The sequence below is a fragment of the Ambystoma mexicanum genome, chromosome 8, assembly GCF_040938575.1.
Source record: "Ambystoma mexicanum isolate Mex_15411 chromosome 8, UKY_AmexF1_1, whole genome shotgun sequence".
In the NCBI taxonomy this organism is placed as follows: Eukaryota; Metazoa; Chordata; class Amphibia; order Caudata; family Ambystomatidae; genus Ambystoma; species Ambystoma mexicanum.
Window position 1 is genome coordinate 814,088,079 of NC_090929.1, and position 16,843 is coordinate 814,104,921.

The window sequence follows — 16,843 nt, forward strand, 5'->3', positions numbered from 1 at the left end:
CGATTTAAGGGCCATACTGCCAGAAGTGAAAACTTTACGTGCCCAGGCATCAACCTTTCTATCCTCTCTATCTGGATGGATAGTGGGATATGCTGTTTGCTTTGATGTGGATGCTGCATGAATAACTAGACTTTCTGGAGTCGGATGCCTGTTTAAGTATTCAGGATCCGTACCTGCTGGTCTGTATTTCTTGGGGAAATTTCTATCTGCAGCAGCAATGCTCTCAGGCTTTTCCCAGTTTTTCTCCACTCTCCTCTGAAGAGCCCTGTGAAAGGGGAGAACTGGATCGTTTTGAAGGCCTCTGACAATTATATCCGTCATGTCATCCTGTTCAAAAACGGGTGAAGTGTTACCCCAACCAATATGCTCAATTACTCTGGTCATAAGACTCCTGTACCCAGAGTCTGCATGTTATGCAGGATCAGGTCTGGCAAACTCTAATTCTGGGGAGGTGTCAATTCCACTGGCAGAATGTAGAGTGCCACTCAGGTCTCTCATTTTGGACTCTTGATCAATGAGTTCCTCAAGAACTTGCTTTGAGCCATATGAAACTCCAAAGGGAGTGACTTCCTCTTCCTCCGAGCCAGATTCCTCATAAATTGAGGACATGGACTTAAAAAAGTCTGGCCTGGGCAACGGAGTAAATCTTCTTTCTTCCTGTACCATACGCGTCGAAGGAATGGAAAAATCCTTCAAAGTAGTCGAAGGAATCTTCGATGATTTCGAAGATGACTTCGATACAGGCGTCGAGGTTATTTTTGGTTTCGATGCCGAAACGGTCGACGCTGATGGCGTCGATGAAGTCGTCGAAGCCTTCGACGGCTTATGTTTCTTATATGGCACCGGAGAGGTGCTCGACTCTCGAAGAGTCCTCGACGACTTGTCGTCGACTCGAGTTTTTCGAGTATCCTCGACACTACCAGTTTTTACCAAGGTAGTCTTAGACTTCCCTTTGTCGTCCAATGGAGCTACCTTAGGGGTATGGCTCTTCCGAGGTTCATTCGAGGGGGTCGGGGACGCATTCTCGAATACCTCCATCATCTTTTTACAAAATTCTTCCCATTTTCTGGGAGAATCCGAATTTGTCGGACATCGAATTTCTTCGGTCGACTCGAAAGATGATGATGAGGGAGATCTATGTCTCCTCTTCATTTTTTTGGACGAGGAAGAAAAGTGTCTCTATCTACTTCTAGATCGAGATCTCTTTGAATGCCTATGGCGATCAGATTCCTTCAAATCAGTCACTTTCTTATGTTTTTTGGACGTAGCCTTCTTAGAGGCTTCCCTCCCCACCGACAGTTTACCTCTCCTCTCACGAAGAGCTTTCTCGGTCATGGATTGGCAGGAACCACAGTCGTCGGTCCGGTAACGGGAACCGAGACACCAGAGACAAATCTGGTGAGGATCCGTGATCAACATTTTCGATCCACAATCTACGCACTTCTTGAACCCAGTCTTGGGTGTCGAAGGAGTCGAAGAAGACGACATTTTCTTCACAGAAAATCTCAAGCGCGCCGTTCTCGATAGCGAAGCGATCAGAAAAACGGAACTGAAGCAACGGGCGCGGCTCGAGCTATATATACCATCTGTGACGTCGACAGAGTACGGAGTCCGTCGAGGGACCATCGACACCACGACCTCGAGCACAGCGCCCTCTGGCGAGAACATTTTTTTCCAAAGCAGCAAAGGTGGAGATAACGATTTATCATAAAATGAGGAATACGTGGGAGGAACATCCAGTCGAAAGAACGTTATAGTTGGTAAGTAACTTGTTCTACTACAGCGTTTAGTAGAAGTGGGCGGAATCGGGGACACAATCTATTCAAAATAGCTTTTATCATTATCCGATTTCATGCTTTTCAATTTTTTTACCTTGGAAAGAAGGGTTTAGTTGGCTCGGGCCAAGATTCAGAGGCGCGTGCGTAACCTGTTTGAACATGTACGCACACACAGACTTTTCAGAAAACGTAAATCCTGGCACATTGATTAGGGAATAGTTTGCCATTCTCGTGAGCATCGTACAATCACCAGATGATTTATTTACCTGAATCCTAGTTGCTTGCAGACAACTGCTGCCTCCTGATCTGTCCATCCGTCATCACAGACACTGCCCCACTCTCCATTGAGGAAAATCTCCACTCTGCCCTCCATGGCACTTTCTCCATCCACCAGTCTCACCAGGGGTCCTGCAGCTTCAAAGGGTAGAACACAAATGTCAGTCCTTTTTGTTATTAGGCAAATATGTTCATGTAGCATTCTTATCATGGGTTGCATAAAGAAGCCAACACTTCTGATATGATCTTGCTTTGAGAGAGTGGGCCTCATTACAAGCTTGCTGGTACCGTTGTTACCGGACCGGCAAACTTTGAGTTCTGCTCACGGGTGCCTTTCCGCCCGTCAGGTGTGACCTGGCGGGTGTACCGGCACCCGCAAGTAGACCTCGGCGGATGCACTGGCACCCTTAATCAATGGTGCCGGTGCATCTGGCATCCCCATTCCGATTGAGTCCAATGGGAGTCAAATGGGCATGGGAGAGTAATAATTACCGGCACCCGGCAATGGGGATTTACCGGGTCCGCCGGGGCTGTAATGCCCCGGTATGTCCCCATTGCGGTGTGACGGTAAACTCATGACTCCGGTGGCAGCCGTGCCGGTATTTACCGGCATCGGGCTCCAGACTCATAATGAGGCCCAATTGTTGGAGAATACTTGTACTGAACAAATTGTGAGCTTATCCTTCCAATTTTTTTGCTTGAAAAGCTAACCATATTCGCTAAGCATTAAACAGACATATCCATCTCCAGAGTGGCGTTACTTGGGGCGGACTAAATGGATATTTACAGCCTGCATCTGGGTTATATGCACTAAGTGAAAGCTGAGGACTCATAACATGGGTAAGGGTTGCTAGGCATATATCATCACTGATGTGGTCAGTGCTGCCACTGCTTTTGTAGGGTTTGGCAAAAATGTGTGATGCCACCTCCATACACAAGTCAGCTTTTCCCCTAAAGATACCTTTTTCAGAAAGCTTTGAAATTGTTGCATGTTGAAATACTTCAATTGTTTCATTGTAATGTTTATGGATTGACCAAACATGGGTTCTACTATAGTTTAATACCATGGCTAGATCTATGGAATTGGGATCTACACTAAGGTCTGGAAGAGCTACATTATACTGTGGTCATGTGAACATAGCACACTATACTTTGAGCCACCGCTTAGCCATGAAAAGGTAACTCTGACTGAACCATCACATGGGAATGCGAAGGACTTCATTTACAAGAAGCTGCTTTAGTTATTTCATAAAGATAGACACATGTCCACCTCTTCCTGATCCCGTCTGGAACATAGATCCAGAAAGTTGGATGCTGATATGAGGCTTTAAAATACAGCTTAGGAGGCATGTAGCATCCTTTGGTAAGTATAAAGACATTTTTTTTAACTGAGCTTCCCAGATGCAATGCCATCTAGACACTGGTGTGCCAGGCATCTAATGATACACTCAACCATGCTTTCCAGAGTTTTAAGCACCCTTCTTGCTGTGGATAAAAGTACAGAAACCCTTGCCCAACCAGACTATGACCTAGTGCGCCCTGTACAGTTTATCAAGGAATCCCACCAGCTGCCTAACAAGCAGATGTTGCGGTAATGTAAATTGCATTTAGTGAGGGCCCCTACCAGCAATGTCTAATCTTCTGTGGGGATGAGAGGAAGGCTCTTTCTTAATCTATATATGTTATCAAAACCTCCTGAAAATGTGTTTTTAAACAGGCCTTTATGGAGTGTTGTCCTCTAACCAGAGCAGTTTCATCTGATGTGTACTGCAGAGGGCAGACTCCACGCTACCCCAGTTATCACAGTGATAAAGCTTTCTACTCCTTTTAAATTTGTTGAGCCTGGAGAAAGCGCTAGGAGGAGAGTGGACGCCCCTTTTTTAATATTGTCTTCTAACCAAACGATACCTACACTTTATTTCAAGACCACTTTGAGCGTTAGCAAAGGAGGGGTTGGGATATTCCTGTTTTAATAAAGTTTTTTCACTACATTTCATTGATTTTTACCAGGATACCCTTCATTTGTATAGATGTACCATACAACATACTGAACCCCCTAGCCCCATGCTGATAACCTCCGGGTCCGCGGACTATGCGACTGTTCGGGGATATCGTGCAGCATCCACACAGCCCAATAGCGCGGGGGTTGTTTCACATTATGGTAGAATACAGCAAAGAAACTGAACATCTTTAAAGACCAACACATAAGTGAATTGCAAGCAAAAATGAAATGGGTCTACAAACTCTGTACTTATAAAAGCAGCAATGCAATTGCATAGAGTGTGCACCATAATGGAATGCACAAAGCGGGAAAATAACCTGTGCTTCCAACAGTATTACCTCAGTGCTGCTTTACATACAAACTGAAAAGCAACTGTCAGCGGGACAACTGCAAAGTAGTGACAGCAGAACCGTACCACAAACTGATCAGTACACTATTTTTCCCTACAACTGTGCAGTTTATTCTGTGTACAATACTAGTAAAAAGTATTTCTCTTTTTTTACACAGAAATGGCAAGCACCCTGGAGTTGCTGATTTCCCTCGTGATGAAATGAGTGAAGACAGTAACTCCAATGGGACACAGTGCAGTTTGAAAAGTAAGAGCATTAATACACATTGCTTCACGTGTACCTGAAACATGTTTTATTGTTTAACAGTACATACAGGAAATGAAGGGAATGGCCCAGAAGCAGCAGCTCCTCCACAAGCGCATGGAGAAATACAAAACCAAACTAACAGTGTGCAAAATAAACTAGTGAGCCGGGAGGCAAAAATTGACCAATTGATTAACAGTTTTGGCGACTTAAAATAATGTGCACAGAGACATATAATGGACAATATTAAATACCACTGCCCCACCTGCACCTGTACCTCTTCCCCCTGAACCAGGCAACCATCCCCACAAATTCCCTGTAAGCAAAGATGTTATGATGAGCCCTCAATCCCTTCCCCTCCTGATGACCAACCTGTGGAAAACACCATTTCCCTGTATGTTTCCATTTCTGCTACCCCTTTCCTTTCCTAATTGTGTGTATTTATGTGTGTAAATAATGTTCTATGTGTATACTGTTGCTCTGTGTGTGTGTGTGTGTGTGTGATCTTTTTTAAAAGCCCTGTTAGGAGTCTGTGGCGCGTGGGACTGTACGGGAGGTCCGCAATTAATCAAAATGGAGGTGTCCTACGGATACCGCGCCTGTCCGGGAAGTACGCATTCAAAGTGGGAGGTGTCCGTAGGACAACTGCACCTGTCCGCAGGTCCACAAAGCTGTGACTTACCTGTCCACCGGACACTTGGGAGCATGCACATCTCTTCCCCCGGGTCCTACGAACAACGGGCCTGTCCGGCCTGTCCGCAAAGCAGTGATGTACTTTAAATAGTTCGGGGAGCCCACCCATGTCTGGCGGACAGCTGGCATTGGCGCCTCTCGTCCCCAAGTTCCTACGAACAAAGGGCCTGTCCGGCATGTCTGCAAAGTAGTGACGTACACTAATTAGTTCGGGGAGCCCACCCATGTCCGGCGAACACCTGGGCACATGTGCATCGCAACCCCTGGGTCCAACGAACACTGCGCCTGTTCGGAACTGTCTGCTGCACGTGTGTCGCATTTTTAATTAGTTCAGGCCCTCAACACCGTCCGCAGAACAACTAGGCGCATGCGCACAACAGATCCCGTGCAATAGATGTCCCACGGACACCCGTCCCATTCGCGAATGTTAGTGACGTCACCATGTGACTGCACCCATGCTGAGCATCGCTCCTTATTCGCGGACAGGGTCTGGGCCCCCAAATAGCAAAAAAGTGCTTTTTTGAGCAATCCAAGGTGTTTTACTGTAAAACTTCACCCTTGCAGAGGTCCCAGACCATGCCCCTGGTGATCAAGAGACTTGCCTGGGGTTCAAAGTGTCTGTGGAGCACGTGACTGTCTGCGAAGCGCTTCCCAGCAACCCTATAAAAGGCCACACCCCAGTGCTGCTCCTCATTCTGTTGTTGGATTTCCTGAACAGAGTACTGTGCCAGATTGCCAGATAGCTGTTTCACCAGATTGCTGCTTGCACCAGATTGCTGCTTGTTCCTGCATTCCTGCATTACCTGCATAATGGCATCCACTGCTGTTGCATCTGCTGCCACTGCCTCAGCACCACCCCCACCAACACCACCACTACCTTCCCAAGAGCCTGGAGAGGGGAACAGGCGTGATGATGTAGAGGAGGAAGAAGAGGTAAAGAGAATGAGGTAGTGGAAATCCCCACTACCAGCAGCCGACGTAAGTCTTGGGTGTGGAGGCTTTTTACCACTGTTGGTGGTAAGCCCAAGGCTAGTAAGGCCAAGGTTCGCTGCAATGAGTGGCAAACCTGGGCTGTACAGTTATGGGGCTACCTCCATGCGGCGACACCTGAGATACAGCTACAAAGCAGCAGTTTGGAGGGTCGTCCCCTTCAAACAGGGTAGTAGGTTGAGTTCTACTGCAGCATCCTCGACATCTGCTCCAGTCACCACAAGGGACACTCCTGTGGGGCAGCGGATCCCCACAAACAGTCTCGCTTGCCATACGCAACGCAGTAGATGCTTATCTTTCGAAGGTCACTGTTTTGTGTGTACTTCGATGCAGTACTCTGCAGGGGTGAGCAGTTCCAGAGTGGTTTCGAGGCTGCGGTCCGGGACCACGAAGGAAAGTGCAACCTACCTCAATGAGCCGCACCCAACATCTTCCTCGCTCCATCTGCCCTTTCTTATCTCCTGGTACGACTCAGACCTCGTCACCCTCAAATGCAAGTGCAGGGTGGCTGAGAGGAAATGGCGTGCTTCTGGTTAATCCTCTGACAAACTTGCCTGCCGCCTGCTCCAAAGGCAATACCGGCTCTCTGTCCGCACCAAGAAGAGAGCTCACATCCAAGCCTGCGTTTTTGAAGCATCTAACAACTCAGCCAAACTCTTTAAAATCTGCAAGGAACTGGCCAATCCTGCTGCAGTCTCTACCTCTCCTGTCCCTTCTGAGGCCCTCTGCACGGCTCTGGCTTCTCATTTCATCTCTAAAACTCAGGACATCATGTCCTCTCTCTCTTCCTCTCCCCCTCCTCCGTTGACTCCCTACTCTTCCTCTGGCCCTTCTTCGGCCACCTCTTCTCCTCCCTCCTTCTCTGCCTTTCCCCTATTATCCCCGGATGAGGTTTCTAGACAAGTGCGATATATGAAAGTCTCCTCAAAACAAGTTCATCCCTGTTCCTCCAAAGCTATCAAGGACCATATCGACTCCCTGGCTCCTGCTCTGGCCGACTTCTGCAACCACTCCTTCGCCACTGGAGTCTTCCCATCCCCCTGAAGCACTCTCTTGTGCACCCTCTTCTTAAGAACCCCTCTGCCGACCCGTCCTCCCTGGCTAACTATCGCTCAATCTCCATCACTCCTTTCCTGGGAAAACTCCTGGAAAAGCTGGCCATCTCAGAGCTCAATCTCCACACTGAATCTGTTGGTTTTCTTCATGATCATCAGTCTGGCTTCAGAGCTGCCAGAAGCACGGAAACTGGTCTCCTGAACATCCGTGAAGACCTGCTCTCCAACCTTGATTCCAACCCCCCTGTGTCCTCATCTTGCTTGATCTCTCCTCTGCCTTGGACACAGTCAACCATGCCATCCTGCTCAACCGTCTGCGTGGTAGCATGGGTATCACCGGTCAGACCCTGGCGTGGCTAGCTTCTTTGCTCTCTGATCGACCCTCCCAGGTCCAACTCGGTTCCTTCCTCTCCTCTATCTCTATCGCGATCTAATGTGTTCCTCCATGGTTCTAATCTCTCTCCCTGGCTGTTCAACCAATACCTGGCACTTCCTCCCCACTGCATTGGTGCTCTCTGCCGCAACTTCCAGTGCTATGCGGACGACACTCAGCTAATTTTCAGGCTACCTTCAGCCACCTCCTCTCCTTCTTTCATCTCGGACTGTCCATCTGCTATCCAGGAGTGGTGTGCCGCCAATGATCTCTGCCTTATTGGCAGTAAGACTGAGATTATCCTCATCGGCACACCCTCTCCCTCCTTTCCTGCCACTCTCTAGCCGGCCTCTCTTGCCCTCTTCCTGCTCCCACCTGCAGGGCTAAAAACCTTGGGATCTTCTTCGACTCCACACTCTCCTTCTCTCCTCACATCTCTGACATCTCTAAGAAGTCACACTATCAGCTGCGCCTCCTCAGAGGTATTCTTCCTTTCCTCTCCTTCCCCCAGAAGCTCACTATTTCCAGAGCTCTGGTTTTCTCTAGGCTGGACTATTGCAACAGCCTCTTTCTAAATCTGCCTGCATCTACTCTCCGCCCCTACTCTCCGCCCTCTGCAACTCATCCAGAACAGGACTGCGAGAATTGTCCTTGGCTTCAAGCCCAGGGATCATATCTCTCCTGGACTGAAATCTCTGCACTTTCTCCCAGTGGCTGGTTAAGTTCAAAACCCTCTGCATTGTCTACAAGGCCTTCTGGGGCCTGGGGCCTCAATACCTTCAACTCTCTCTTCCTAAATATCTTCCTTCTCAAGCTCTTTGCTCATCTGCCTCCAACTCCCTCAGTGTAATTTGCTTCTCCAAGCAACAAGTTGGTGGTAGATCTCTCTCTTTGGCTGGGGTCTCCCTCTGGAACAGCCTCCCTGCCTCCCTGAAACTTGAGGAGAACCATCTCCGATTCAGGAAGCACCTTAACACCTTCCTCTTTACTTCTGCTTTCTCTCCCTCTCTCCCCTACTGAATTCCTGGCTGAAACTGAAACAGCACTGGTTACCTGGCCACCCTTCTGATCTCGGGCCCAGGCCCCACCAGTTGCACACCTGCAGTGCCTCCCTGGCAACCCCTGCACCTGGGGACTGTTTTCTGTATCCCTACAGTCCCCCTACCAGTACTTATGTCTGCACTTACCCTGCCCTTGCCACCAGCTGGCCGTTCTTTTTATTTATCTTATTTATTCTACTATCCCATGTACTGCACTTTCCCCTCTCCTTCCCACCCGCACTTTTCCCTTTCCCCCTTCCTCCTTCTTCTCTACACAACCAACACAACAATGAAAAAAGTATTACCCTCCCTTCCTGTAAAGCACACCTGTAACACCTGATTGGCTAATCCCCAAAATCCCATTTCCATGCCAGGCATGCTGAGAAGCCAAGGATGTAGCATGTGTGCTCCGCGTACTACAGAGGTGTTCGCAGATCCCGTAACACAGGGGCGGCCCTTCTTCCCTTTCCACTTCACACTTTGTAGCACTCTCTCATTGGCTACTGGTAAGCAGTCCCACAACCATCCACCAATCACATCCATGATCTCTAAATATAACTCTATCAACTCAGTACAACACTGCAGATGTACTGTTCAACACTCAGAGCACAGGTCTCCTATGATTCCCAAGCACCTACATCCAAAAGTACTGTAAATCCCTCCAAGATTTCTACTTCCAGATTCGTCCACATCTACATCCATCAACACAACTAAAGGTATGCATATGTTTTGTAATACACACACAAAATGAAAACTGCATGTATGTTACCAAAGCATAGCAAGTACATATATTGCATGCATATGAACAGGGTGCCTTCCACTTGCCCTGCATAATCTACTCAATAATCATACCCTCATTTGTACCATCTCCTCACATCAACTGACAGTTACTTACAATGGTGTTTGCTTTGCAAACCACATATTTCAATTTCAGCACCACTGCCAGTGATTAAAAAAAAAAAAACGACATTGGGAACATTTGCACAGCACACTCAAGTGCCAGATCCTATGTAAAATGCCCAGAATGCACACAAAAAAGGGAAACTGCATGTATGTTAGGAAAGCATGGCACGTACATACACTGCACAATTGACAAAATGCACCATTGGAAGGAAAGCAAAGAAATGCATCTGTACATTGGAAACAGTGCTATCTGTAAATGTGGGTAAATAAATTAAACATAAAAGGATTTCTGCACTCATGTAGCAAGCATCTATGTGTGAGAAAGTTAACAAAATTCCACACACAGTAACATTCTTCTTTCCAATCTCTACATATTTCTGCCCTTTTTCTCACTCTACTATGACTTGCACTAATCCATTTCCAAAGCAAGTAGTGCAACCACATCTCACACACATCATAGGTGCAGCCCCATAGGGCACAGTTATCACTGCAGCACTGGCCCCCATACCACCAATGCTAATACTCCCAGGTCCCCACTTGTATGCAGTGCTGTACAATTGCACACACACACTCTAACTTTTCCTGCCAACAAATCTTCCTACAATCTAAAATAATGTGTTCTCCTATTGCCATTACTGTACCATTAACACACATACCCATTAACTTCCTTATTTTGAAATTGCAGTGAAGAGCCGCCTCCTAAAAGCCAGTGACGTCTTTGCTGGAAGATACAACCCAGAAGAAACCTACCCTTCACATCCAACAAAGTAAGTGCAGTACTGTTGTAGTGTTCTGCCTGTTACTCAGACAGTGCAGTGTTGTTTTATTGTAGCCTAGACAATTTTATTCAACCCCCACAGCACTCGCTTACTCATTGCACCTTGCCAGGTCCACTGTTACTATTGTCATCAGAACATCAGTATGTTAACACCAACTAGTTTTATAAAAACATTGTAATGTCCTTACTTCTTCAAGCACGTTATAGTGTCAAACACACTGAAGCAAACCTTTCCCACAGGAACACACACATACCAGTACAACCTTCCCAACCAAAAGTAACAGACCTTTGCACAATCACACTCCTCTATGTATACCTATCCTCATAATCAGACACTCATGCACAGTACACACAAATACATTGCACAACTTCCAAACCCAGACTTTCCTTTTTTCTCCAACAGACACAAGACAATGCCTACCATAAAGCAACTCTGTAAAAAACAACGCAGAAATAGAGCAGATAAAACTCAAACCATGCAATATGGCTATCCACCTCTAGCAGACGTTGTACAAAAAGTTCAAACAAAACAGCGAATACAGTCAGTGAACAAAACGGAACCAGGTAGCAAGAAAAAAGGTGTGACTTGCAAATACACAGGACTAAGAGGACATTCAATAGCCTGCATTTATGGGCCTGCTTGCAAAAGCACCTTTGACCACATCAAAATAGCAACACACCATTCTACTAAAAAACATCTCGTTCAGAGACTGTACTATGCAAAAAGTCCTACTTTAGCACTGGAGCATTTAAATCAGATTTTCCTTCATGGTACAGCCAAAGAACTGCCGGAAGAAATAGACCACATCCAAAGTAAATATTTTGGAAGTGAAGAGTACTTACAAAATCCAGTAACTTTAGAAGAGGGTAGGGAAAACCTTGCAGATGCCAACCTTATATTACACACATACAAAAAAGAAATAGCAAAGTTTAAAAGCACATCTGCTGAAGTACCAAACCAAGTATGTGTGTTTTGTCGCAGAACTTTTTATACAAAGAACACCAAAACTGTAGATATAACGTACAAAATAGAAGACAATGAGGAATCCCAATGTTTCCAATTAACTCTCTTCAAGTATTAAATTGTTGATTTTTTCCTCTTTTATATGCACTTTGAACATCAATGAATTCCAATTGATGGGACACTTGTATATTGATTTATGTTGTGTTAAGCAGTAACAATTTATTGATATTAGAACTTGATTTATTTCTTTTTCCTTATTTTTGATGTTGTATTTAGAACAATTTATGTATTTTGTTTGTCTTATTCTTTAAAACAAGAATAATATTTTCAAATTACATGAAAAATTAAAGTACAAGACCTTTCATTGGGTTTTTCTTTTTCATTTATCAATGTTGTATATGCATGAATTATGTGAGTTTCTTCCTTCAGATGAATTGTCCATAAATTGTCATAAATAAGGAGTCTGGACAATGTAATAATAAATTAGACATCCAAAAGAGTGTGGATAGTCGCTACACAGCATACAGACATGGGTACACCCAGATTGGTGAACATCCAATTAGCTCTCTATCTTATAGCAGAAAAAATTCGAAATTACTAACCCCTCAATACTTTGCACATACTGCACTGGAAAACTTGACAATAACCAAATGCCTTATCGGGCAATCACTAATAACTTGTAAATATTCCCACTGCCAAAACCACTCCAACAGCTAAATTTGTATGAGAGCATTGTAATCCAAACAGTGCACCCATTCCAAGCAATAATACGCCTTCAACCGAAAATAGACAAGTTGTTTCCTTCTGAATTACTGAAAGGCATTCATGGCAAAGTAGTTTATTTGCCATTAAATCTTAAAGATAATGTAGACACTCTGGGAGTGCAATGGTCAATAGATCCATTTTTGATTATCCTAGTGAATGGTGTACCTAAAAAAGACAAAACAATTTGGCAGCAACTAGAAGACTTAAACACTGTTAGAGCTCTGCAATATATTAAAGAGAACAATGAATACTACAAAGAAATAAACATTGAAGAAAACCTGAGAGAAACCACCAAAATAATTCAGGATTCCTCATCAACTGGCCAATTTGAACTTCTAGATCCTACTCCAGGCTCCAATATTTTAGACCAGTATACAATTCACCCACTGCACTCCAAAGACACCATAGATGATGCACTAGAAACATATCAAATGCAGCAAGCCAAAGGATCTCCAATCAGCATTTGGAAAAAAGTGAAGAATCACAAGCCTGTCCTCTACTCTTTCCTACTGGAAAAGGTGGAAGGTATGATAAAAGATGCGCACAAATAACAGCATCAGAATATCGCTCTTTACGAATGTGTTCTGAAGACCCCAGATTCAGACAAAACATTGAGTACATATTCCACCTCCTCTATGAAAGTGAACTAGCAACTCTATGTTACAGAGTTGCACACACATTGAAAACAGATTCCAATTTTTTAAACATGTCTGCTACGCAGCTACTTCAAAAGGTGCAAGAGAAAGATTTTAGAAAGTTTTAGAGTCAAGTATTACAAATCTCTTGGCAAACATGTGTGGTACAAAGGAATGATGGTTCCGACGTCACGCAGATGTACGTGTATGCTACGCAACCTTGGCCCACCCATATGGTTTGTCACTTTAAGTTGTGCACAGTATGCATGGGAAGACTTTCACAATTGCCTACGCATAGCAAAGGAAAACAAAGCAGGGATAGACATGAAAACACCAGGAGAACTCTGCTCTCTTGACCCTGTAAATGTGTCAAGGTATTTTCATCACCACTTTGCCATGCTGCACTTCATCTGTAATAAAACAATCCCTCCCCTCAGAGAAGTGCAACACTTCTTTTGGAGAAAAGAATATCAAGTCAGAGGAGCACCACACATCCACATGCTTTTTGGGTATTAAAGATGCTCCTAAATTTGGTCAGGACAGTGATGCCACTGTTTTGCAGTTCATTCACAAATATGTCACTTGCGAAATCCCTTCAGAAAGCGCACATATTGACCTACATGCACACATTTTGCGGTTTCAAAGACACAAATGTAGCAAGTATTGTTGGTGCAGATATAAAAACAAAGGCAAATACTACACCAAATGCTGCTTTGGTTTCCCTAGACCAGTTTCAGCAAAAGGAGTAAACAGCTTCATGTCTTCTGTTAGACAAGGCAAATCGTCTAAGAAACGATACTGCCTAAAAAGAACCGAAGCATCAACGTACATCAATGATTACAATGCAATCATTGCCCTCCTGTGGAATGTAAACATAGATGTGCATTACATTGCAGACAATTGCAGGCAGTTGCACGATATGTCACAGCTTACTTAACCAAAGCTGAGAAAACAGAGATAAAAAGACCTTTGGGATGACATATCATCTGACAATACACTGTCCCAAAAATTATACAGCTTTGGAATGAAAATATTCTCCCATAGAGAATGTGGCTGCTATGAAGCCGCAGACCATTTAACTGGCACCGCCTTGTAAGGGAAATCTAAAAGCATAGTCTGGCTATGCCTTGGTCCTGCTGCATCCAGAAAAAAAATTCTGAAATCATACCAAGGCATAGAAACAATAGCCAAAAACCGATCCCAACAGCCAAGACATTTTGAAAAACAATTTATTGGACAAATACTACCCAAACAAGAGTACTGCTTTGGAAACCTTGTGTCTATACCACATAGCCCAAACATTCTCATACAAAAATAATATTAAGCCAGATGAGAAAAAAGGTAAATACCTAGTCAAAAGTTGTGAAGGTAGCCTGGTTAAACTTACCAAATGCAGCCTGATTAATCATATGAAGCTATCATTAAAAACTCCTTAACATAGAGAACTTTACTACATGTCCCTACTGCAACTTTTTTAACCATGGAGAAAAGAAGAAGATATATGGGACACTCATGCCTCCTATGAAGATTCTTTCAATGCAAGTGAAAGCACTATAACAGATATAAATTTTAAACAGTACTAAAACATGTTGGACAATGAACGACAAGAAGAAGAAGAACTTCAAGCACAACTAAATGTAGACACTCCTGAGAGCAGTCAACCTTCTCTTACAGGAAGCGAAGAACCACTTGGAGAGGCACTCATAGTAAATGAGGCAGAATTAGCCATGACTGAAGTAGAAAACACCACGTGTCAGTATGAGCAATCTGAACAAAACTTTGCTCTACTGAAATCACAACTGAATGATGAACAGCGTAGAATTTTCCGAGAAGTAACTAAAGACATTGAACATGGTGTGCAGCATGAAATTAAAACGTGTACCTGTCAAAACTATAAACATGTACTCCTGTATGTAAGTGGTCAAGCTGGTTCAGGCAAAACATTCTTAATAAAAATCATCAGCAAGTTCCTCCAACAATTGACAAACGACAAGCTTTCAGCTGTTTTAACTGCCCCCACGGGTTTACCTGCCTACAACATAGGTGGTGTTACTCTACACTTACAATTGCTACTCCTTCCAGTAGAACATCCAAACAAATTAGACCATTACAAACTTTCAGCAGGGGCTGCTATGGAGCTAATGAAAATGCTCCTAATAGATGAGGTGAGCATGGTCTGCAACCTAATGTTGGCTTTCATTCACCTCAGATTGCAAGAGGTGCTTAAAACGGACTACGAAGAACTTTTTGGTGGAAAACATGTTATTTTTTTCGGAGATCTTCTTCAGTTAACACCAGTGAAAGATGAATCTATTTGTAAAACCTTAGGACACAAACTGTGCCGTAACACACTTGGCAGCATAGGAAATGTAAATCTCTGGCAACATTTCCAATACAGAGAACTATCTGAAAACATGCTTCAGTCTGCAGACCTCACCTATGCTAACATTTTGAAAAAGAATTTGGATTGGTGTGCTTTCTAAGGAAGCACAGTCTATTTTAAATAGCAGATGCATCCATGAGCTATACGGGCATAACATATCTGCTACTGATGTCATGAAACAATTGGCACACACAAATGTAAAATGTATGTCCTTAATGCCAGCCCTAGCAAGCTTTGCACAATTCAATTAAACAATGTTGAAAAAAGAAACGCAACCAATAGTGCAAATTTACTCCACAGACAAACTGGACGTGCACGGTATGATAGTAACTATGTGTCAACAAGCCACAGCATGACTAAATATCTTAGAAAACTCTATGTTAACATTGTGTTTAAACTGTAGAGTAATGCTAAAGCATAACCTTGATGTGGAGTAAGGTTTAGTTAATGGAGCACTTGGTACAGTTGTTGGCTTCCAGACATACCCACGTGACAACAGCATTCAATTTGTCAACATCCGCTTTGACAAACTTTCAGAAGTTAAAAGGATAGGATGCTCAACAGCCTGATTCCTTCTTTTCAAAGACACGTATGTACGCAGAGAACAGTATTCTCTATCTCTTGCATACGCAGTCACTATTCATAAATCGCAATGTCAAACCCTAGATCAAGCATTGATTGACATTGCCAGCAGAGTCTTTAAAGAAGGTATGAGTTACGTAGTACTATCACGCCTACGTACACTTGAAGGATTATTTCTAGTAAATTTTGATACAAGCAAAGTCAAGGCTGACATTCCTTGCATCGTAGAGTACAACTGCCTGCGTGCACTCTACACATCCCACCGCAAAATGTACCCTGTTCCTCAAAAAGTCGAACTTTGTAAAAGAAAACTAGTGCAAACACAACTTATACGTGATCTTCCAACAGTACCACTAAAGAAATTGAAAGCAGCTGGTACTCCATCAATTACCACAACCACAGAAAGATGTACTGAAAAGGCAAATTAATATCCAACTGCACAAAGAGAAGTACCCTTTCAAAAAAAGCATGTGGACTTCCATCAAATGACTCAGACACAGAACTATCTGGTCCATTTAAATTTTGCAATGCAACTGGTGTAAATTGCTATACAAATGTAGCAATCAATGTTCTATTCCAATTTCCACCAATTGTTGAAAACATTTACTTAAACGGTGCAGACCAGTTGTGTTTACAAATGCTACTCCTTCATAGAAATGCAACAAACAATCCTGACAACACTTACAGAGTCTCAGTAATAAGGCAGGAATTGGACTACTGTGTGGGAATGGTGAGATTCACTATAAACACACAAGAAGATCCGCAAGAATTTCTAATGTACTTATTGCAAGTACTGCTGCGGTGGCCTTTATGGCCTATGGCCTACAGCCATGCAACCAAGAGTCTAGGGCCTGGCCACAACCACTGCAGCATAATATGGCCATGCACCCAAAAATCTGACTACTGACCACAACCCACACACATAAACCAGCCGCCAGAGGCCCTGTCCACTTCTGTACACATACTATTTCAGTACTTGCAACCATTCACATTCCACCCCCCTACCCTAAGCCACCTGCGGCCCTGTGAACTT

General features: G+C 44.0%; 1 protein-coding gene across 2 annotated transcripts in view; it reads right to left on the bottom strand.

The window, feature by feature from the left end:
• Window positions 1-16,843, bottom strand: part of LOC138472476 (neurotrypsin-like) — a 1,741,737-nt gene that overhangs the window by 532,407 nt on the left and 1,192,487 nt on the right. For both annotated transcript variants that reach the window (XM_069610681.1, XM_069610682.1), the window contains exon 10: window positions 2,045-2,192. In XM_069610681.1, the coding sequence (XP_069466782.1) occupies window positions 2,045-2,192 (148 nt within the window). The remainder of the gene's footprint in view (window positions 1-2,044; window positions 2,193-16,843) is intronic.